General features: G+C 43.4%; 1 protein-coding gene across 3 annotated transcripts in view; it reads left to right on the forward strand.

Moving 5' to 3' along the window:
• Positions 1 to 25875, forward strand: part of ADGRG2 (adhesion G protein-coupled receptor G2) — a 296348-nt gene that overhangs the window by 160933 nt on the left and 109540 nt on the right. For all 3 annotated transcript variants that reach the window (XM_069761520.1, XM_069761519.1, XM_069761521.1), the window contains one exon: positions 2235 to 2309. In XM_069761520.1, the coding sequence (XP_069617621.1) occupies positions 2235 to 2309 (75 nt within the window). The remainder of the gene's footprint in view (positions 1 to 2234; positions 2310 to 25875) is intronic.

Raw genomic sequence — 25875 nt, forward strand, 5'->3', positions numbered from 1 at the left:
GGCTCTCACAGACCTGTAACTTCTTCTTTAAGAGTCTCCTCTTTCCTCCACTCATTACCTGTAGTAATGGCACCTGTTTAAACTTGTTATCAGTATAAAAAGACACCTGTGCACACCCTCAAACAGTCTGACTCCAAACTCCACTATGGTGAAGACCAAAGAGCTGTCAAAGGACACCAGAAACAAAATTGTAGCCCTGCACCAGGCTGGGAAGACTGAATCTGCAATAGCCAACCAGCTTGGAGTGAAGAAATCAACAGTGGGAGCAATAATTAGAAAATGGAAGACATACAAGACCACTGATAATCTCCCTCGATCTGGGGCTCCACGCAAAATCCCACCCCGTGGGGTCAGAATGATCACAAGAACGGTGAGCAAAAATCCCAGAACCACGCGGGGGGACCTAGTGAATGAACTGCAGAGAGCTGGGACCAATGTAACAATGCCTACCATAAGTAACACACTACGCCACCATGGACTCAGATCCTGCAGTGCCAGACGTGTCCCACTGCTTAAGCCAGTATATGTCCAGGCCCGTCTGAAGTTTGCTAGAGAGCATTTGGATGATCCAGAGGAGTTTTGGGAGAATGTCCTATGGTCTGATGAAACCAAACTGGAACTGTTTGGTAGAAACACAACTTGTCGTGTTTGGAGGAAAAAGAATACTGAGTTGCATCCATCAAACACCATACCTACTGTAAAGCATGGTGGTGGAAACATCATGCTTTGGGGCTGTTTCTCTGCAAAGGGGCCAGGACGACTGATCCGGGTACATGAAAGAATGAATGGGGCCATGTATCGTGAGATTTTGAGTGCAAACCTCCTTCCATCAGCAAGGGCATTGAAGATGAAACGTGGCTGCACTTTCAACATGACAATGATCCAAAGCACACCGCCAGGGCAACGAAGGAGTGGCTTTGTAAGAAGCATTTCAAGGTCCTGGAGTGGCCTAGCCAGTCTCCAGATCTCAACACTATAGAAAACCTTTGGAGGGAGTTGAAAGTTCGTGTTGCCAAGCGAAAAGCCAAAAACATCACTGCTCTAGAGCAGATCTGCATGGAGGAATGGGCCAACATACCAACAACAGTGTGTGGCAACCTTGTGAAGACTTACAGAAAACGTTTGACCTCTGTCATTGCCAACAAAGGATATATTACAAAGTATTGAGATGAAATTTTGTTTCTGACCAAATACTTATTTTCCACCATAATATGCAAATAAAATGTTAAAAAAACAGACAATGTGATTTTCTGGATTTTTTTTTCTCAGTTTGTCTCCCATAGTTGAGGTCTACCTATGATGTAAATTACAGATGCCTCTCATATTTTTAAGTGGTGGAACTTGCACTATTGCTGACTGACTAAATACTTTTTTGCCCCACTGTATAAAAAATTATGCATAAGGAAGCCTATGAGAAATGTCAACATTTAACAGATTTGTGTGGTCTGACTAACTGTTTTAAGGGGGCAGACACATTAAAAAATTGAGAGGTGCAACATTTTTCCACATTTTTATGAAAATTTTCATTTTTTATGTTTAATAAATGTAAAACATTTTGACCTAAATTTACTATTAGAACAATGTGTCATGAAAAAACAACCTCAGAACCACCAGGATACGTAAAAAGCATTTTTTTGGTCTTTCCAGTTCTGTTAATTTATAAAGAAATGTACAATGTAGCCATAGGGTTAGGTGGTATGTTTGGACTGTGTGGTGTGGTTTTTGTTTGCTTGTACTTTTGCCATTCATTTTATTTTTTTGCATTTTTTATTTATTCCATTTTGACACAAAATTACATGACGGTGCCTACTTTTATAAAGTGCAGAATGGCATTTAATAATTTGCCAGATTTGGTATTAACCACCAATATATAGGTATATAATACTGGATTTGGCCTGACTTTAGTGTTGCAGGTGTCACTGTGCTGTCTCATTGCTGCATAGGCAAAGATGCTTGTAGCATTGGAGAGCACTTGGTTCAGACCAACGATGTAACCATGTTCCTTGTCTGAACTGTCAATCAGGCAGGAGGCTGTGGATCCTGGCAAGCAGGCAGCCGGTAGGCTGGGGGGCTGTGCACTCCGGAAGACAAAACATAGGACACAACCCCTTATATTACAACAATGTAGAACAATATATTTTACTGTACTTACTGTATATTTTGAAGTGCGCAACGTAAATTTTATTTGAGAATTTTCACAACTTTTTGTTCTATTTTATTTTTATTTCTTACAGGGAATAGTAGCTGGAGTAGTGGTGTAACTTCTCAGCGTACATATTTGACTTCTGAGTACAGCCAAACAACAAAAAGTAAGCACATTGTACTCTAGTGGCTAAGTATAAAACAAGTGCCCAGGGAGTATGTATGCCTGTATTGAAATATATTGAGGAGCTTATTACATACTAGATGGTGGCCCGATTGTAACGCATCGGGTATTCCAGAATATGTGTAGTAGTATATAGCACAGCCACGTAGTATATAGCACAGCCCACACAGTATATAGCACAGCCCACGCAGTATATAACACAGCCCACGCAGTATATAACACAGCCCACGTAGTATATAACACAGCCCACATAGTATATAACACAGCCACGTAGTATATTGCACAGCCACGTAGTATATAGCACAGCTCATGTAGTATATAGCACAGAGATGTAGTATATAACACAGGCCAGCAGTATATAACACAGCCCATGCAGTATATAACAAAGCCCACGTAGTATCTAACACAGCCCACATAGTATATAGCAATGTGGGCACCATATCCCTCTTTAAAAAGAATTAAAATAAAAAATAGTTATATACTCACCTTCCGGTGGCCCCCGGATCCAGCCCAGGCGTTTAGCGAAGCTCCTCGCCACGCTCCGGTCCCAAGAATGCATTGTGGCAATAACATGTGATGATGTAGCGGTCTCGCGAGACCGCTACGTCATCTCCAGTCATTGCCGCAATGCATTCTTGGGACCGGAGCATTACGAGGAGCGGGAAAGGCAACGGAAGGTGAGAATAAAATGATTTTTTTTTAAATTATTTTTACATTAGATCTTTTTACTATTGATGCTGCATAGGCAGCATCAATAGTAAAAAGTTGGTCACACAGGGTTAATAGCAGCGTTAACAGACTGCGTTACACCGCGTTATGTCGCGGTGTAACGCAGTCCGTTTAACGGACTGCTAAACCGCTATGGGGGCACTGACTGGAGGGCAGTAGGGAGGGGGCACTGACTGGAGGGGAGTAGGGAGGGGCGAATTCGCGGCTGGACTGTGCCCGTCGCTGATTGGTCGCGTCTCTTCATAACAGAGTTATGGGATATTAACATGTAACACTTATATTACCTCAGCAGCTACTGGGGGGGCTGCTTGGGGGGGGTGCAACCCCTTCTTGCATTATAAATAGCAATAATTGTGGATTGAGCCCTCCGCCAAGCAGCCAACACAGAATTTAAAAGATATTAACTTGCTGCACCCAAAACATTTTGACACCCAGGATGGGTGGAGGCGATCCCAACGTAACTACTCGGCATAGAACACAAGAATGTGATCCAGCCTTGTACTGAAAGCGAACAAAACATGTTATGTACCCCAAAATGTTACCTTAAAACCCCTAACTTATTCTGCAAAAAGCAAGTACCTACTGAAGTCCTTCGTCTGTCTCTGGAAATACAGGAGGTTCCCACGTTACTGGGAGATCAAAGGCTCTGGAAAAGTGACATGTCTTTAACACCGCCACAAATACATTTCAGTGTAATCTCCTAAATCAAAATGCCTAATTCTGTGCCCCAGAGTTTTCCTAAACCGCAGTAACCAGCCACAAACTGAAAGTCCACTTAACAATTTATGGAGTGTCTGCCTCCAGAAGCACAAGCTGGGCACTGTCTATGGGATCTAAGTTGGCATTTTTATAATTCTTCAGAAGTGTTGAGCATTCCGATACTGCAATATCGGGTATTGGCCGATATTCGCTGTATCGGAGTTCCCATACTTTTAGAATATCGAAAACCGGATTCGGAAGTTTCCTGTTAGGCATGTTAACTAATGGCATGGCTGTGATTGGCTGCTGAAATGATGTCATGATGCACTATAATGGAGTGTGGGCGGTGCGTGGGTGGAGACTGCGTGTCTGTGCGGGCCTGCCGGGGTTCAATGCAGGCCTGCCGGGGGTCTGTGCGGGCTGGTGGGGGTCTGTGTGGGCCTGCCGGGGGTCTGTGTGGGCTGTGGGGGGTCCTCGGGCTTGTGTGCTCGTGCAGGCATCCGATGGGACTACAAGTCCCATCGGGCTATGCCTGCTACAATGACAGTGATTGACACATTAGCCAATGATGGGACAGTAGTAGTCCCATCATCCGGCTAATGTGTTGAATGTAAAAAACAAACAAACAAACACAAACATACATACTACATACAACATACTACATACATACAACATACATACTACAAACATACTACATACATACTACATACAACATACTACATACACACAACATACATACTACAAACATACTACATACATACAACATACATACTGTTGTGGATTCTGTTTTTGGGCTCCCTCTGGTGGTTACAGATGGTACTGGGTGACTTGTGTTCTCTGCGGTCTCTGGTGTCCACCTGTTCTATCAGGATATGGGAGTTTCCTATTTAACCTGGCTTTCTTGTCATTTCCTCGCCGGCGATCAATGTAATCAGTGTGTCTTGTTACCTCTGTTTTCCGCTTCTGTAATCATCAGGACAAGCTAAGTTTTTGATTTTCCTGTTCCACGTTTTGCTTTATTTTTGTTTTAGTCCAGCTTGCAGTTATGTGATTCCTTGTTGCTGGTTGCTCTAGTGGGCTGATATTACTCCTCATGTTCCATGAGTTGGCACATGAGTTCAGGTAATTTCAGGATGGTTTTTTGTAGGGTTTTTCGCTGACCGCGCAGTTCACTTTTGTATCCTCTGCTATCTAGTTTTAGCGGGCCTCATTTTGCTGAATCTGTTTTCATTACTACGTATGTGCTTTCCTCTCATTTCACCGTCATTACATGTGGGGGGCTGCTATTTCTGTGGGGTGTTTCTCTGGAGGCAAGAGAGGTCTTTGTTTCTTCTAATAGGAGAAGCTAGTCCTTCGGCTGGCGCGAGACGTCTAGAATCATCGTAGGCACGTTCCCCGGCTACTGCTAGTGTTGTGAATTAGGTTCAGGATCGCGGTCAGCTTAGTTTCCATCACCCTAGAGCTTGTTATGTTTTTTGTGTGCTTGTCCTTTTGTGATCCCCTGCCATTGGGATCATGACAGTATCGCCGGCCCAAAAGTGGTAATCGTATTGGCTGAAGTAGGAGGAAAAGTAGTGTGAGGAAGTTTTTTTTTTTTTTTTTTCCTTCCCTCAGAGTTTGCTGCCTAGCCTTAATTGCAGCCTGGCTGCGTCTTACCTCCTCTTAATCCTTGAATGGCTCTGACCTCAGCTGTTTATCATGGACGTCCAGAGTTTGGCTTCCAGCCTGAATAATCTTGCTGCTAAGGTTCAAAATATACAAGATTTTGTTGTACATGCTCCTATGTCTGAACCTAGAATTCCTATCCCAGAGTTTTTTTCTGGAGATAGATCTAGTTTTCTGAATTTTAGGAACAATTGCAAGTTGTTTCTTTCTTTGAAATCTCGCTCCTCTGGAGACCCTGCTCAGCAAGTCAAAATTGTAATATCTTTCCTGCGGGGTGACCCTCAGAATTGGGCATTTGCATTGGCACCAGGGGATCCTGCGTTGCTCAATGTGGATGCGTTTTTTCTGGCATTGGGTTTGCTCTATGAGGAACCTAACCTAGAGATTCAGGCTGAAAAAGCTTTATTGGCTCTCTCTCAGGGGCAAGATGAAGCAGAAATATATTGTCAGAAATTTCGGAAATGGTCGGTGCTTACTCAGTGGAATGAGTGCGCTCTGGCTGCAAAATTCAGAGATGGCCTTTCTGAGGCCATTAAAGATGTTATGGTGGGGTTCCCTGCGCCTACAGGTCTGAATGAGTCTATGACTATGGCTATTCAGATTGATCGGCGTTTACGGGAGCGCAAACCTGTGCACCATTTGGCGGTTTTGTCACAGAGAAGCTCCGATTGCTCGGTGATGAATCCATGTGCGTTCTTTTCTAGAAAGTTTTCGCCCACTGAGCGGAATTATGATGTTGGTAATCGGGAGCTTTTGGCCATGAAGTGGGCATTTGAGGAGTGGCGTCATTGGCTTGAGGGTGCTAGACATCGTGTGGTGGTCTTGACTGATCACAAAAATCTGATTTACCTTGAGTCTGCCAAGCGTCTGAATCCTAGACAGGCTCGTTGGTCACTGTTTTTCTCCCGTTTCGATTTTGTGGTTTCATACCTGCCAGGTTCAAAGAATGTGAAGGCGGATGCTCTTTCTAGTAGTTTTGTGCCTGATTCCCCTGGAAATTCTGAGCCCACTGGTATCCTTAGGGATGGGGTGATTTTGTCGGCTGTCTTCCCAGACTTGCGACGTGCTTTGCAGGAGTTTCAGGGGGATAAACCTGATCGTTGTCCGCCTGAAAGACTGTTTGTTCCGGATAATTGGACCACTAGAGTCATCTCCGAGGTCCATTCTTCTGCGTTGGCAGGTCATCCTGGAATATTTGGTACTAGAGACTTGGTGGCCAGGTCTTTTTGGTGGCCTTCCTTGTCGAGGGATGTGCGTTCTTTTGTGCAGTCTTGTGAAGTTTGCGCTCGGGCTAAGCCTTGCTGTTCTCGGGCCAGTGGATTGTTGTCACCTTTGCCTATCCCGAAGAGGCCTTGGACGCACATTTCCATGGACTTTATTTCGGATCTCCCTGTCTCTCAAAAAATGTCCGTCATCTGGGTTGTGTGTGACCGCTTTTCTAAGATGGTTCATCTGGTCCCCTTGCCTAAGGTACCTTCCTCCTCTGAGTTGGTCCCTCTGTTTTTTCAGAACGTGGTTCGTTTGCATGGGATTCCGGAGAACATTGTTTCTGACAGGGGATCCCAGTTTGTGTCTAGATTTTGGCGGACGTTCTGTGCTAAGATGGGCATTGATTTGTCCTTTTCGTCTGCATTCCATCCTCAGACGAATGGCCAGATGGAACGAACTAATCAGACCTTGGAAACTTATTTAAGGTGTTTTGTTTCTGCTGATCAAGATGACTGGGTTACCTTTTTGCCGCTTGCCGAATTTGCCCTTAATAATCAGGCTAGTTCTGCTACCTTGGTTTCTCCTTTCTTTTGTAATTCGGGGTTTCATCCTCGTTTTTCCTCTGGTCAGGTGGAGCCTTCTGATTGTCCTGGAGTGGACATGGTGGTGGATAGGTTGCATCGGATTTGGAGTCATGTGGTGGACAATTTGAAGTTGTCCCAGGAGAGGGCTCAGCAGTTTGCTAATCGCCGTCGCCGCGTGGGTGCTCGACTTCGTGTTGGGGACTTGGTGTGGTTGTCTTCTCGTTTTGTTCCTATGAAGGTCTCTTCTCCTAAGTTCAAGCCTCGGTTTATCGGTCCCTATAGGATCTTGGAAATTCTTAACCCTGTGTCGTTTCGTTTGGATCTCCCGGCATCGTTTGCTATTCATAATGTGTTCCATCGGTCGTTGTTGCGGAAGAATGAGGTACCTGTTGTTCCTTCGCTTGAGCCTCCTGCTCCGGTGCTGGTGGAGGGAGAATTGGAGTATGTTGTGGAGAAGATCTTGGATTCTCGTGTTTCCAGACGGAAACTTCAGTATTTGGTCAAGTGGAAGGGTTATGGTCAGGAGGATAATTCTTGGGTGGTTGCCTCTGATGTTCATGCTGCTGATTTGGTCCGTGCATTTCATAGGGCTCATCCTGGTCGCCCTGGTGGTTCTCGTGAGGGTTCGGTGACCCCTCCTCAAGGGGGGGGTACTGTTGTGGATTCTGTTTTTGGGCTCCCTCTGGTGGTTACAGATGGTACTAGGTGACTTGTGTTCTCTGCGGTCTCTGGTGTCCACCTGTTCTATCAGGATATGGGAGTTTCCTATTTAACCTGGCTTTCTTGTCATTTCCTCGCCGGCGATCAATGTAATCAGTGTGTCTTGTTACCTCTGCTTTCCACTTCTGTAATCATCAGGACAAGCTAAGTTTTTGATTTTCCTGTTCCACGTTTTGCTTTATTTTTGTTTTAGTCCAGCTTGCAGTTATGTGATTCCTTGTTGCTGGTTGCTCTAGTGGGCTGATATTACTCCTCATGTTCCATGAGTTGGCACATGAGTTCAGGTAATTTCAGGATGGTTTTTTGTAGGGTTTTTCGCTGACCGCGCAGTTCACTTTTGTATCCTCTGCTATCTAGTTTTAGCGGGCCTCATTTTGCTGAATCTGTTTTCATTACTACGTATGTGCTTTCCTCTCATTTCACCGTCATTACATGTGGGGGGCTGCTATTTCTGTGGGGTGTTTCTCTGGAGGCAAGAGAGGTCTTTGTTTCTTCTAATAGGGGAAGCTAGTCCTTCGGCTGGCGCGAGACGTCTAGAATCATCGTAGGCACGTTCCCCGGCTACTGCTAGTGTTGTGACTTAGGTTCAGGATCGCGGTCAGCTTAGTTTCCATCACCCTAGAGCTTGTTATGTTTTTTGTGTGCTTGTCCTTTTGTGATCCCCTGCCATTGGGATCATGACAACATACTACATACTACATACCACATACATACTACATGCATACTACATACATACTACATACATACATAATACATACAGTGCCTACAAGTAGTATTCAACCCCCTGCAGATTTAGCAGGTTTACACATTTGGAATTAACTTGGCATTGTGACATTTGGACTGTAGATCAGCCTGGAAGTGTGAAATGCACTGCAGCAAAAAAAGAATATTATTTCTTTGTTTATTTTTTTTTTAAATTGTGAAAAGTCTTTTTCAGAGGGTCATTTATTATTCAACCCCTCAACCCACCAGAATTCTGTTTGGTTCCCCTAAAGTATTAGGAAGTAGTTCAGGCACAAAGAACAATGAGCTTCACATGTTTGGATTAATTATCTCTTTTTCCAGCCTTTTCTGACTATTTAAGACCCTCCCCAAACTTGTGAACAGCACTCATACATGGTCAACATGGGAAAGACAAAGGAGCATTCCAAGGCCATCAGGGACAAGATCATGGAGGGTCACAAGGCTGGCAAGGGGTACAAAACCCTTTCCAAGGAGTTGGGCCTACCTGTCTCCACTGTTGAGAGCATCATCCGGAAGTGGAAGGCTTATGGAACTACTGTTACCCTTCTGCGGCCTGGACAGCCTTTAAAAGTTTCCTCCCGTGCCGAGTCCAGGCTTGTCCGAAGAGTCAAGGCTAACCCAAGGACAACAAGGAAGGAGCTCCGGGAAGATCTCATGGCAGTGGGGACATTGGTTTCAGTCAATACCATAAGTAACGTACTCCACCGCAATGGTCTCCGTTCCAGACGAGCCCGTAAGGTACCTTTACTTTCAAAGCGTCATGTCAAGGCTCGTCTACAGTTTGCTCATGATCACTTGGAGGACTCTGAGACTGACTGGTTCAAGGTTCTCTGGTCTGACGAGATGAAGATCGAGATCTTTGGTGCCAACCACACACGTGACGTTTGGAGACTGGATGGCACTGCATACGACCCCAAGAATACCATCCCTACAGTCAAGCATGGTGGTGGTAGCATCATGCTGTGGGGCTGTTTCTCAGCCAAGGGGCCTGGCCATCTGGTCCGCATCCATGGGAAGATGGATAGCATGGCCTACCTGGGGATTTTGGCCAAGAACCTCCGCTCCTCCATCAAGGATCTTAAGATGGGTCGTCATTTCATCTTCCAACAAGACAACGACCCAAAGCACACAGCCAAGAAAACCAAGGCCTGGTTCAAGAGGCAAAAAAATCAAGGTGTTGCAGTGGCCTAGTCAGTCTCCTGACCTTAACCCAATTGAAAACTTGTGGAAGGAGCTCAAGATTAAGGTCCACGAGACACCCAAAGAACCTAGATAACTTGGAGAAGATCTGCATGGAGGAGTGGGCCAAGATAACTCCAGAGACCTGTGCCGGCCTGATCAGGTCTTATAAAAGACGATTATTAGCTGTAATTGCAAACAAAGGTTATTCCACAAAATATTAAACCTAGGGGTTGAATAATAATTGACCCACACTTTTATGTTTAAAATTTATAAAAATTTAACTGAGCAACAAAACTTTTTGGTTTGTAAGATTTATGCATCTGTTAATAAATCCTGCTCTTGTTTGAAGTTTGAAGGCTCTAACTTATTTGCATCTTATTAAACCTGCTAAATCTGCAGGGGGTTGAATACTACTTGTAGGCATTGTACATGCATACAACATACATACTACATACATAAAAGCAAAGCAATATTACAGGGACCAAAAAAGAAGAAAAACATACACGGCAAAGAACTATTAAAAATATGGCTTTATTAAAAGGAAATGCCAATGATTTACTCAAATAAAAACAGAAAAACCACATCCGCGAGGCAACAGGATTATGAAGCTGTATACATTAACAAGCAATGGCCCCCACAATATCAGAATAAAAATTATAATTAACAAGTTGTACACCAGACACTTTAACATATAAGGATAAAAATCTCCCAGTGTAAAATTATGTAAAAATATTATATGTGTGAGTTAAAAAATATATGTGTTTGTATAAAAATTATCGTGTGCAAGATAAAACAAAAAATAAATAATAAAAATAATCTTTCACCTAACTATAAAAAATCCCATATATTTATAATGTGTCATAAATATATATTGCACAAAAACAAATGACAAAGCAAAATTGTGTAAACCAAGGAACCAGGGGTTTAATAAAACAGGGGATTAATAGAATCCAATAATATAACTACCAAAACTCCAGTAAGGTGCAAAATTGTTAAAGTGATAATGTGCCGTCACACGACTCAGAAATAGTTAAAGTGCACACCTGCAAATCACTGTCAAACAGACATAATCATAGCGTCTGTCTGAATGTGCATGGTATAAAGTGCGGCTGTACAAACAAAGTATAAGATCTCTCTACCTGTGGGGGCTCTCTCCAGTGCCAGCGTGTACCCGACGCGCGTTTCGGTCTTTAACCTTCGTCAGGTTAAAGACCGAAACGCGCGTCGGGTACGCGCTGGCACTGGAGAAACCCCCCACAGGTAGAGAGATCCTATACTTTGTTTGTACAGCCGCACTTTATACCATGCACATTCAGACAGACGCTATGATTATGTCTGTTTGACAGTGATTTGCAGGTGTGCACTTTAACTATTTCTGAGTCGTGTGACGGCACATTATCACTTTAACAATTTTGCACCTTACTGGAGTTTTGGTAGTTATATTATTGGATTCTATTAATCCCCTGTTTTATTAAACCCCTGGTTCCTTGGTTTACACAATTTTGCTTTGTCATTTGTTTTTGTGCAATATATATTTATGACACATTATAAATATATGGGATTTTTTATAGTTAGGTGAAAGATTATTTTTATTTTTTGTTTTATCTTGCACACGATAATTTTTATACAAACATATATTTTTTAACTCACACATATAATATTTTTACATAATTTTACACTGGGAGATTTTTATCCTTATATGTTAAAGTGTCTGGTGTACAACTTGTTAATTATAATTTTTATTCTGATATTGTGGGGGCCATTGCTTGTTAATGTATACAGCTTCATAATCCTGTTGCCTAGCGGATGTGGTTTTTCTGTTTTTATTTGAGTAAATCATTGGCATTTCCTTTTAATAAAGCCATATTTTTAATAGTTCTTTGCCGTGTATGTTTTTCTTCTTTTTTGGTCCCTGTAATATTGCTTTGCTTTTACCTTCTTAAGCAGTGGTTTCACTGCAATCGGGCACAGCGCACCCTGGTGGTTTATTTTATATATCACTTTTGTGGGTGATAGTATACTAGTGAAATTTATACACACCAATTTTGGGTATACTGTGTCATTTATCTAATACTACATACATACATACTAATAAATACCACAAATCAGGAGTACCTCCCAAAAGATGTATTTAGTTATCTTATAAAAAATATATATATTTATATATATATATCTCTCTCTCTCTCTCTCTCTATATATATATATATATATATATATCTATCTATCTATCTATCTATATATATCTATCTATCTATATATATATCTATCTATCTATATATATATATATATATATATATAAAGAGGCATCGTGATTACTCGCTAATCCCGCCCCCTGCACAGAAGCTCCGCCTCCCACCACATTACCACACACAATAGCGCCCCCCACCCATCACCTCACATAATCCCACCCCCCAACACATCACCACGCATAATCCCACCCCCACCCCATCACCATGCATAATCCCGCCCTCCACCACATCACCACACACAATCCCGCCCCCCACCACATTACCACACACAATAGTGCCCCCCACCCATAATCCCGCCCCCCACCCATCACCTCACATAATCCTGCCCCCCAACACATCACCACGCATAATCCCACCCCATCACCACGCATAATCCCGCCCCCACCACATTGTCACAGATAATCCCGCCCCCCCACCACAATACCACACAATCCCGCCCCCCACCACATTACCACACATAATACCGCCCCCACCATATTACCACACATAATTCCGCCCCCCCCCACCTCATTACCACACACAATCCCGCCCCCACCATATTACCACATAATACCACCCCCCCACCATATTACCACACATAACATTACCACACATAATCCCGCCCCCCACCCCATTACCACACATAATATGGCCCCTCCAATATTACCACACATAATCCTGCCCCCCACCCCATTACCACAGATAATCCCGCCCCCCACCACATTACTACAAGGCAAGGCGTGCACTCTGGAACTATGAGGTTGGTGCAGGCTGAACCTGGATGGAATCCAGATAGCTCAGTATCAAAGAAAAACAACCGCACTCAAATTTGAATTTGCGTCATAGATGTGAGAATTATTTTAATTCATAACAGGGAACACCACAGTGATTAAATCGAATGTTGAGGTAACGTTTCGACCCCTTATTGGGCCTTTATCAAACCTCACTGTAAAAACACAGAAAATCAGTATATTAGAGATCATATACAGAGAACAGGAATCACACAATAAAAATGTAGGCACGTAAATACAAAATACAGGCAAAAAGACGGGGAATAAACAAAATGATAATGGGAAAATGACAAGAGGAAGGCGTACACAGCGGGGGGCCTACAGGAACGATAGGGGTAACCCATGTTAACAAAAAAAAAAAGGTTCACAAAAGGGTAATATATACATTATAAACAATATGTACAATTATACAAATAATGCCCAGAGAGAACTAGGTATGGCACTGGAACGCTGCAGGGGAGTAAGAGCAGAGAAGGGGGACCACGTTGCTAAACAACACATGTAAACATTGCAATTATAGACCAATGCATTTATATAGAAAGTAAATAAAGCATAACTGACCTTTTAGAGTAGAAGGTAGTGGAAGAGGAGGAAGACCATGTCCAAACGAGGACACAGCGGCTCAAAACACATCACCACACCACCACATTATCACACATAATCCCCCCCCCCCCACCACCACATTACCACACATAATCCTGTCCCACACATTAAATTGTACCTGGTAGAAGTCGAGGAAAGATTTTTGAAAATTACAAAAATGACTATACATTTAATTGTGTTTACAGAGAAATTTTAACCTAATTTATGTTTCGTTATGAAATTTGTTTAGATGCTGGAAGGAATAAAAAACGCACATCTTACTGAATCCAGTTTTTTTTTTTATTTTACACTGTGAATAAAATGTATTATTAGTATTATTCAGATTTTTTATGATTATTATTATTAACTTCATTTTAAGTTAATTTACCACCTGCGTAAGCGCTATTGAATGTTGTCGTTATTTACTTTAGCTTAATCACCAGCAGCGTTAATTAGATAGCAATGAGCGTGCCGAGCGTAAGCTGGCTGGAAACACCTAGTAAGTATATACAGTGGGGCAAAAAAGTATTTAGTCAGTCAGCAATAGTGCAAGTTCCACCACTTAAAAAGATGAGAGGCGTCTGTAATTTACATCATAGGTAGACCTCAACTATGGGAGACAAACTGAGAAAAAAAAATCCAGAAAATCACATTGTCTGTTTTTTTAACATTTTATTTGCATATTATGGTGGAAAATAAGTATTTGGTCAGAAACAAAATTTAATCTCAATACTTTGTAATATATCCTTTGTTGGCAATGACAGAGGTCAAACGTTTTCTGTAAGTCTTCACAAGGTTGCCACACACTGTTGTTGGTATGTTGGCCCATTCCTCCATGCAGATCTCCTCTAGAGCAGTGATGTTTTTGGCTTTTCACTTGGCAACACGGACTTTCAACTCCCTCCAAAGATTTTCTATAGGGTTGAGATCTGGAGACTGGCTAGGCCACTCCAGGACCTAGAAATGCTTCTTACGAAGCCACTCCTTCGTTGTCCTGGCGGTGTGCTTTGGATCATTGTCATGTTGAAAGACCCAGCCACGTTTCATCTTCAATGCCCTTGCTGATGGAAGGAGGTTTGCACTCAAAATCTCACGATACATGGCCCCATTCATTCTTTCATGTACCCGGATCAGTCGTCCTGGCCCCTTTGCAGAGAAACAGCCCCAAAGCATGATGTTTCCACCACCATGCTTTACAGTAGGTATGGTGTTTGATGGATGCAACTCAGTATTCTTTTTCCTCCAAACACGACAAGTTGTGTTTCTACCAAACAGTTCCAGTTTGGTTTCATCAGACCATAGGACATTCTCCCAAAACTCCTCTGGATCATCCAAATGCTCTCTAGCAAACTTCAGACTGGCCCGGACATGTACTGGCTTAAGCAGTGGGACACGTCTGGCACTGCAGGATCTGAGTCCATGGTGGCGTAGTGTGTTACTTATGGTAGGCCTTGTTACATTGGTCCCAGCTCTCTGCAGTTCATTCACTAGGTCCCCCCGCGTGGTTCTGGGATTTTTGCTCACCGTTCTTGTGATCATTCTGACCCCACGGGGTGGGATTTTGCGTGGAGCCCCAGATCGAGGGAGATTATCAGTGGTCTTGTATGTCTTCCATTTTCTAATTATTGCTCCCACTGTTGATTTCTTCACTCCGAGCTGGTTGGCTATTGCAGATTCAGTCTTCCCAGCCTGGTGCAGGGCTACAATTTTGTTTCTGGTGTCCTTTGACAGCTCTTTGGTCTTCACCATAGTGGAGTTTGGAGTCAGACTGTTTGAGGATGTGCACAGGTGTCTTTTTATACTGATAACAAGTTTAAACAGGTGCCATTACTACAGGTAATGAGTGGAGGAAAGAGGAGACTCTTAAAAAAGAAGTTACAGGTCTGTGAGAGCCAGAAATCTTGATTGTTTGTTTCTGATCAAATACTTATTTTCCACCATAATATGCAAATAAAATGATAAAAAAACAGACAATGTGATTTTCTGGATTTTTTTTTCTAAGTTTGTCTCCCATAGTTGAGGTCTACCTCTGACGTAAATTACAGACGCCTCTCATCTTTTTAAGTGGTGGAACTTGCACTATTGCTGACTGACTAAATACTTTTTTGCCCCGCTGTGTATATATATATATATATATATATATAAATATATATATATATATATATATATATATATATATATATATATGTGTGTGTGTATATATATATATATATATATATATATATATATATATATGTATGTATTAAATATATAAAACATATCTAGGAGGTTGAACCACTAAATGGAAAGACAGCCGGTAAAACCTCAAGGAAAAAAAGGACGGACAAAAAAAGTCCAATTTTATATCATAAACATATAATTTATCAGTAAATACAGTAGCTTAAAACAATCAGATAAAAAAACACTCATGCACATAATCAAATATTTAAAAATGCTTTCTGTATATAACTATAAAGACGCAAACATATCCAGTAAAACATGGATTATGGAATACACTGACATTAATAGTTGGCTTATATGTGTATTAGTATATATATATAATTGCCAAATAGTGTAGAAATAATGTGCAAAAAATGTGTAAAAATTGGTAGAAATTTTTTTTTGATGTGTATATAACAAATATCAAACATAAGTAAAAAGGAAGTGCATTCTATAAAAAAAAGTGTATAGATAAACGTTGTGAATGAAAGTATAACCTCTGTCACAAGTGAAAACAGTGCAATACTCAAAGCAGTCAGTGGAGGTCAGTGTTTCCCCATGAAGTATAGTTAGACCAGGACATAGCATAGCTGTAAGCTACATACTTCCGATTCTAACCCCAAATCTGAGGAGTAAAAAGTAGTGATGGGCAGTCCCGGCTCTTTTTCGTGATCCGGTTCATTCAGCTGCGCTCCCCATAAAGAGCCGGCTATTTCGGCTCACGAACCGGCTCTTTTTTTAAATAAAAATGCGTTTTCCACAGTCATCGTTCCAGGTCTTTGCCTGTACAGTGAGAGCCTCATTATACACCTGGATAAGTATCTAGTGACGCAGTACAGACTGTTTTTAGTATTGCTGTTTCTCCAGATTGTTCGATCTTGTGAACAGGGCCCCTCTGCTACTCGGTTGTAGTTAACGTATTACTTTCTAATATGTGGCGGTTTTTGTACATTGCTGTAGTGGTTCCCTCTTGGACACAATTTATCTGCATCCGTATTTTTTCTGCAAATGCATGGAACTGCATCCTGATCAGGATTTGGTTGCAAATGTGAAATTCTGACTTCTAGGGCAGAGGGGAAAGAAAATTCGTAAAAAAGTGCGTTTTGGGAGCACATGAAAAATCCTGACACACTGATCCTGATGCAAATGCAGGTCCATGCGTCCCTATGTTAAGTGTAGGGATGCAATCTGGATCAGGATGCATCAGGATTGCTACACATCACAACGTACCAAAGCGCTAGTGTGAAAGTAGCCCCACCCGTGCAGCCCCTAACCAGGCACCCCATGTTATATACATTTTATTAGCACACTATAACACAGGGCACAAGCCCTTCTAGTGAGGCCATTCACCGACAGCACAGCATTCAGAGTCTACATTATGTATGCAACCTGTTCCCATACAGTTTCATCACTTTCCCATACAGCACGTCCCTTCTGAGCATGCTCAGTCCCGCATAACAGATCCCTGCACATGGAAGCACACGGATCCGTGTTGTCCTGGATCCCTGCTCCATGGTAATTCCAGACGTGTAGCCACGGGTCCGCGCGTGTCCATGTCCCTGCATGTTTTTCAGACGACACAAAACTGCAACAAGTTGTGTTTTTGTGCATCTGGTAAAATATGCAGACACACGGATCCATGGGAAAACGGTGACAACGGGATGCACACGCAAGTCCCATCTGTCACCATTGAAAGTCAATGGAGACAAAAATGGATCCGCTTGCAGCCATTGTCACACAGATTGCATAATATGCAGGTGTGAAACCAGCGTAACTCTATATAATGATTGGAGCTGTACTAGATCTCGCCACAGGTTTAGCCTAAAATCACTTTATATTACTTACCCTACCCTCAGCAGCAACAACTGATGTCATCCATCCTCCTCCCTGTAGTAATCCTGTCCTGAATACCCCTCAGTCCACTATCTGCTGAGTCCCTCCTCCTAAACACACCACATATGTATATGCCATGAATGAGGCCAGTATATATATATATATATATATATATATATATATATGTATATATATATATATGTATGTATGTATGTATGTATGTATATATATATATATATATATATATATATATATATACATATATATATATATATATATATATATATATATATATATGTATGTATGTATATATATATATATATATATATATCTATCTTTGGGACTAAGGTAACTCACATCCTGACTCCAGCACTGGAGGATGGTGTAACACTAGGGCTTGCAGTCTGGGGGCACTTAAAGGGTTAACAATAGGAAGCCCTTGTTTTTCTTTTCCCGTCCACCCTGTCCTGTGCTTGTCTGCACCATTTCTCCAGTACTCACAAACAGTCCACAGTTATGTCTCTCCTCACTGCTCCTTCCACATGAGTCACAGTCACACTTCACTAACCTGAACCTGGTAAGCTGCAGGCACCAGCCAAGAAAGGAAAAAAAAAAAAAGATTTGGCTCACTCACACTGCAGAGCCGAATCCTTTCATTCACAGCAGGGAGGCGGCTCTTTGTATTGGCTTGTTCACGAATGACACATCACTAGTAAAAAGTAATGGGATGCTTACAGAGCAGTATAAAATCTACCTGGTCTCCTGGAATGGCGTCCAACACCCGACGCACGTTTCGGCACGTTGCCTTCGTCAGGTGGTTACATACATACTACATACATACAACATACATACTACACACATACAACATACATACTACATGCATGCTACATACAACATACATACATACAACATGCTACATACATACTACATACATACAAAATACTACATACATACAACATACATACATTTTACATACATACTGCATACAATACATTCATACATTACATACAATACATATATATATTGCCAGTGTCATCTGTAAAAAATAGTAAAATAACAAACAAACAATATACTCCCTGATCTGCATAAATCCACGAGTGTCCCACGACGATCTCCAGTGGAGAGCAGCAGCATCAGCTGATGCGACCGCTCTCTAGGGGCTCCAGGAATACAATGACGGGAGGAAGGTATCCTTCCACACTGTATTCCTCCGCCACGTTCCCACGCAGCAATTGCCATATAGTGAGACCAGTGAACTACAGTAACCTCTCAGTGATGCACTGCAGGAGCTTTTGTCTCCTGTCAGTGTGTCACTGAGGTCCTATAGAGCAGTGACATCACCCGATGTCGATCCGATCCGATATTTCCCGATATCGGAAGGTATCGCTCAACACTATTCTTCAGAAAAAAAGCACGGAGTAGATGTTACTAACTGAAAACACATGTGGGTCCAAAATATTCACAGCATAAATGAATTCATTTGAGAGGGTCACTTTGTTTTTTTCTGCTATTCCGGTGCCTAAGGGGCTCTGCAAATATAACCCACAAACTATTCCAGTAAAATCTACATGCCAAAATCCAAATAGTGCTCCTTCCTGCTAATGTTATAAAATTCTGTGAGGAACCTGAGAGTTCATAATACTAACTATACTTCTAGATTAATTCCTTAAGTAGTGAAGTTTCCAATATGGAGTCACTTGTGGGGGTTTCTACTGATCTGGAACTTTGGGAGCTCTGCTAAGAGCACCTATAATCTATTCCAACAAAATCTGCTTTCTAAAAAGCCAAGTAGTGCTGCTTCTCATCTGATCCCTGTCATATGCTCACACAGTAGAGTAAGTTCAACCCCACATTGGGATATTACCACATTAGTAAAAATTGCATAACAAATTGTCTATTTTCTCCTATTTCCCCTTGTGTGAATTAAAACTTTGATGGGAAAGTAACATTTTAGCGGAAAACCTAAACTTTGTTATGTTATGTTTATAGCCCAAAATGCTCACCACACCCCAAAATGAATTCCTTATGGAGTCTAATTTCCCAATTGGGGTCACTTTTGGGTGTTTCTGCTTTTTTAGCACCTCAGGGGTTCTGCAAATGCATCATGATATCCAAATTTGCGTTCCAAAAATGAAATAGCTCTCTTTGCTTTCCAAGCTTTGCCATGTGCCCAAACATGAGTTTTTGACCACATATGGGGAGTATCCAAATGCCAGAATGGCCGGTCCTTGTAGTGGGCCGCTTGATCTGTCGACCCTTTGAAGCTGTCAGCGGGCGTTCCATTTTCTGCAGCCAGCACACCAGGCAGCATCAGCTTGCCTTGTGCACACGATCGGGCTGCACTTCTAAAATCACTGCCACTGCGCTAGACAGGATCAATTTGGCAGCCGCGGTCTTATGTCCTGATCATCAGCTGCAGTGAGCTAACATAGAGAACACTGGAGGAGGAGGAGGGGGAGAGGCGCGCTGTGCTCTTCTGTGCTGCTCTGACCCTGCTACTTACTGCAGCTTGTGATCAGGAGTCAGAACATCAGACCACACACTTCCTCCTGTTTAGCGCGGCGGCAGGGACAGAAAGGATTTACAAGCTGATGATAACCTAAGGGTATGTTTCCACAGGGCGTAATTTCTGCACTTTGGATGCAACAGATACCCCGCTTCGTCCAAAGTGCCGCCCCCTGTTGTACATTCGGGGATTCCGGATGTGTTTATTGATCACATGTGGAATCACCGAATCATATTCATAGACTGGGTTATTTACAGCATCCTGGGGATACGGAGGGTCTCTGCAAGATAAATAGACATGCTGCAGTCTGGAAAGACGCGCCACATGTCCGGTTACACAGGGCCGCCAGATGCAGCCCTGCACACATAGTGGAGACAGGATTTCATAAAATATCCTCCATTATGCTGTAACATCTGGATGCTGCTTATTGGACCTTGCGGCTGTACGCAGCGTCCAATCCGCAGCAAATCCTGAACAAATCCTTAACGCGGAAACATACCCTTACCCTGAGTGCACAGAGCAGAAGCACAGAAAGCCCTGGAGTTGTACCAGGAAGCAAAGAAGCCAAGAGGCAAGTATTAATAGGGAATTAATGAAAGAAGAAAAAAAAGCTGTGTCTACTCTTCTTCCATTGCTCTATCTCAAAGGAAAATCACCACTCCTGTATAACTCGCAGCATGCCAGAGGAGCTGCTGTACATGCTGGCAGTTGTAGTTCACTTCAAAAGCAGAAGGATAATATTCAAACATGGGACATAGATGGCACCTATGGGATCTTAAAGGAAATCTGATGGCCGAGGTATGCTGCTCGATCCACAGGCCGTATGTATCAGGCACTGGCTGTATGATTCCAGCCAGGTATGTTTGACTTGGAAACGCTGTGACGTTTCAGGGAAAAACATACTTTAAAAGTTGCCAAGGATCGAGGCCACACGGGTGACTAGTCACACAGGCGGGTCCCTGCTGGCTTCCCCCCATCCGCTCCCACTGAGGGACAAATCTCTTCCTGCGTGCATGTACAGGAACAGACCAGTCATTGGCAGCAGGAGGGGAGAAGTCAGACATGTTTTCTCTGTGACGCCGCATCGTTTCAGAGACAAACATACCTGCCTTAGACCATACAGCCGGTGCCAAAAACGTGCTGCCCATGGGTCACACTGCAAGTATCAGCGGTCAAATTCACTTTAAAGGCTTTACTCAGCGCTGCTTACTTCTGCATTGGGAGGCGAGCAGCGGTGAAGACACAGTGTACAGATATCCGATGGGACAGATGCATGAATGGCAGCTATCATGGACGTGTCTTGGTGGATATGGTTTCACCACAGGGTATCAGCACCACTCAGTTCCCAATGTAGAAATAAACGATGCAGGAGAAACCCTATAACCCAACTGTATAACAATAACAACTCTATACAGAAAAAATACAGTTATTGGTCAATGATTTTTTTTTTGTGGAAAAGAAAAATGTACAAAAAAAAATGTAATTTGATATTTTTGTAATCATATCAAAAGCCAAAATTAAGTTAACCTGTTATATATACTTCACAGTGAGCTTAAAAAAAACTACATTTAGATATACATACATATATACAATTGAAGACTCACCCCTGTTCCTCGTGCTGCAGCACCTGGCCGGGTCTATTATTGTCTGCGTCTCTGACATCACGTCAATAGCGCTACAGAGAATTAGCTGCTGAGCTCCTGATTGGCTGCAGCACTATTGACGTGACATCAGACTTGTAGATACTGGATCTGCGAAGTGTCAATACAGCACAGTTTGGGTTTTTTCAAACAAGCAAAGGTGGGGGGGTAGTGCTATGTGATGTTTTTATCGGATAGCACTCAGCCCAGTGTTGTTCTATGGGGCAGAGCTGTTCAGCGATTATTGTCTCATGCTGAATCGGTATGAGAGAACAATGGCAGCATGCTGTGATTGTCAGCGAGACTTGGCTAACTCGCACCCTTACAAGTGTATGGGTGCAAGTGACACAACGCACAGCACTCGGATATCATACCAGTGCAGTCCAATATGTGCCAAGTCAGGCCATGGAGGAGATGGAGAAATTACTTTCTCCGTCTCCTCTGCTTCTGTGTTTTTCTCTTTTGCGAGAGCATCGGAGCACAGAGCACTGACACTCGGATCACGCTCGCAGCAGAACTGGAGCCAAGTGTCATTAGCACATCGCATCCGATGTGATACGCCCGTGTGACTCCAGCCTTAGGCTGTGTGTCCATGATGGGATCAAAAACACAGCGTCTTACAGTTCAGCAATGTGGATGGGATTTATAAAAATATCCTGCCCTCTGGGCTTTTTTATGCAGTGTAAATAATAATAATAATCTTTATATAGCGCCAACATATTCCTCAGCGCTTTACAGTTTAACTGTTTCAAACACAAAAGTCATAAGTAACAACGTTAACAATACAATAATTAAAGCGAAATAAGACGACCCTGCTCGTGAGAGCTTACAATCTACAATGAGGAGGGGGAGATACAAAGTACAGGTGTGTATTTACAATGATGTATTTACAATGATGGTCCAGCCATCTTCAGGGGTTGGGGAATAGATAGGGATAGTGAATGGGCTAGACACACACACAAACATAAAATGACTTTGATTAGTGAACGTGATAGGCCGCTCTGAACAAATGTGTTTTGAGTGAGCACCTAAAACTATGCAAATTGTGGATGGTCCTAATATCTTGGGGTAGAGCATTCCAGAGGATTGGCGCAGCACGGGAGAAGTCTTGGAGTCGGGAGTGGGAGGTACGGATTAGTGCAGAGGTTAGTCGAAAGTCATTTGCAGAGCGCAGTGGTCTGTTAGGCCGATAGACAGAAATGAGGGAGGAGATGTAAGGGGGTGTCGCACTGTGGAGAGCTTTGTGGGTGAGAACAAGTACTTTGAATTGTATCCTGTAATGAATGGGTAGCCAGTGTAACGACTGGCGAAGAGCGGGCGCGTCCGAGTAACGATTAGCCAGATGGACGACCCTGGCTGCTACATTAAGGATGGACTGGAGAGGGGAAAGTCGAATGAGGGGGAGGCCAATTAATAGAGCATTGCAGTAGTCCAGGCGGGAGTGGATCAGGGCGACAGTGAGGGTTTTAGTTGTCTCCATGGTGAGAAAAGGGCGGGTTCTAGAGATGTTCTTTAGGTGTAAGCGGCACGAGCGGGCAAGAGATTGTATATGGGAGGTGAAGGAGAGATCGGAGTCAAATATAACACCCAGACAGCGCGCCTGCTGCCGGGGTGTTATTATGGTGCCATCCACGGAGAGAGAAATGTCAGATTTAGGGAGGTTAGTAGATGGCGAGAGCAGAAGAAGTTCAGTTTTGGAGAGGTTGAGTTTCAGATAGAGAGCAGATATGTTGGAGACTGCGGACAGAGAGTGGTGTTCTGTAGTACAGCGGGAGTAAGATCAGGGGATGATGTGTATAGTTGTGTGTCATCAGCATAAAAATGGTACTGTAAGCCAAATCTGCTGATGGTCTGTCCAATTGGGGCCATGTAGAGGGAGAAGAGAAGGGGGCCAAGGACTGAGCCCTGAGGTACCCCAACAGCGAGAGGAAGAGGAGATGAAGTGGAGCCATAGAACAGAACACTGAAGGAGCTGTCAGAAAGGTAGGAGGAGAACCAGGAGAGAGCAGTGTCCTTAATGCCTAGTGACTGGAGCCTAGAGAGCAGGAGAGGGTGGTCAACAGTGTCAAAAGCTGCAGAAAGGTCGAGAAGAATGAGCAGAGAGTGGTCACCATTACGTTTTGCTGTCAAAAGGTCATTGGTGACTTTGATGAGTGCAGTTTCTGTCGAATGTAGGGGGCAGAAACCGGACTGTGAAGGGTCTAGGAGGGAGTGAGTGGAGAGGTAACGGGTAATGTTGTGAATTCTGTTGTCGGGCTCCCTCCTGTGATCATGAATGGTACTTCGGCTGGTTCTGTCCATGGACTTCCTCTGGTGGGTGTTTCTGAGTTTCCTTCCACAGGTGACGAGGTTAATTCGTTAGCTGGCTGCTCTATTTAACTCCACTTAGATCTTTGCTCCATGCCACCTGTCAATGTTCCAGTATTGGTCTAGTTCACTCCTGGATCGTTCTTGTGACCTGTCTTCCCAGCAGAAGCTAAGTTCCAGATTGTATTTCTTTGGTTTGCTATTTTTCTGTCCAGCTTGCTATTTTCATTGTTGTCTTGCTTGCTGGAAGCTCTGGGACGCAGAGGGAGCGGCTCCGCACCGTGAGTCGGTGCGGAGGGTCTTTTTTGCGCCCTCTGCATGGTCTTATTGTAGGTTTTTGTGCTGACCGCAAAGTAACCTTTCCTATCCTCGGTCTGTTCAGTAAGTCGGGCCTCACTTTGCTAAATCTATTTCATCTCTGTGTTTGTATTTTCATCTTTACTCACAGTCATTATATGTGGGGGGCTGCCTTTTCCTTTGGGGAATTTCTCTGAGGCAAGGTAGGCTTTGTTTTTCTATCTTCAGGGCTAGCTAGTTTCTTAGGCTGTGCCTAGTTGCATAGGGAGCGTTAGGCGCAATCCACGGCTATTTCTAGTGTGTTTGATAGGATTAAAGATTGCGGTCAGCAGAGTTCCCACGTCCCAGAGCTCGTCCTTTATTATCAGTAACTATCAGGTCATTCCGTGTGCTCTTAACCACCAGGTCCATTATTGTCCTGACCACCAGGTCATAACAGGGTAAGGCGGGAGTATATCAGGCGCTCCAAGAGTTTAGAGATGAAGGGGAGATTGGAGACCGGTCTGTAGTTGTTTGTACAGGATGGGCCGAGGGTGGGTTTCTTTAGTAATGGAGTAATGATAGAGTGTTTGAAGGAGGAGGGGAAAATGCCAGAGGAGAGGAAGAGATTAAAGTTTGTAGTTAGGTGACTTGTGACGACTGGAGAGAGAGACTGGAGGAGATGTGAGGGAATGTGGTCGGTAGTGCATGTAGTCGGATGAGGAGAGGAGCTTGGAGGCTTCTTCTTCTGTGATGGGATCGAATGTGGAGAGTGAGCCAGGGGAAATGAGGGGAGCGATGGGAGTCACTGAACTTAGTGGTTGGGAGCGGATTTCCTGACAGATATTGTCTATTTTCTCTATAAAGTGGGAGGTCAGGTCATCAGCACAAATGTCTGTGATAGGGGCTTGTGCTTTTGGCCTGAGGAGGGAGTGAAAGGTGTCAAAAAGTTTCTTGGGGTTGTTGGATAGTGAGGAGATCAGGGTGGTGAAGTAGGTCTGTTTGGCGAGGTGAAGGGCAGAGTTATAGGTCCTTAACATAAATTTGAAGTATATGAAGTCTTCTGGTGTGCGTGTTTTCCTCCATAAGCGTTCAGCACACCTAGAGCATCGCTGGAGAAATCGGGTTTGCGATGTGAGCCAGGGCTGTTTCACTCTGTGTTTGGAGGTTCTGAGGGTGAGGGGAGCTACTTGGTCAAGGGTGCTTCTAAGAGTGTCATTGAAGTGATGTACAGCCAGATCAGGACAGGAAAAAGAAGAGATTGGGGACGATGAGTGTAGGGAGTCTGAAAGTGTATGAGGGTTAATGGCTTGTAGATTTCTGACTGAATGGTAGGTAGGAGGGTGCTGGGGTGAGCGAGGATTTGTGAGTGTGAAGGAGAGAATGTTGTGGTCAGAGAGGGGAAGCGGTGAGTTATCTAGGTAGGAGATTGAGCAGAGCCGGGCGAAAACCAGGTCCAGGGTGTTACCGTCTTTGTGTGTTTCAGAGGTTGAGAACTGTGAGAGGCCGAGAGAAGTGGTTAGTGATAGAAGCTGGGATGCAGATGTGGAAGTGGGGCTGATAATGGGGATATTGAAGTCTCCCAGGATAAGGGTTGGTAGTTCTGAGGACATGAAGTGCGGCAGCCAGGCAGAGAAATGGTCCAGGAAGTGGGT

This window comes from Ranitomeya imitator, chromosome 3 (genome assembly GCF_032444005.1).
Source record: "Ranitomeya imitator isolate aRanImi1 chromosome 3, aRanImi1.pri, whole genome shotgun sequence".
Lineage (NCBI taxonomy): Eukaryota > Metazoa > Chordata > Amphibia > Anura > Dendrobatidae > Ranitomeya > Ranitomeya imitator.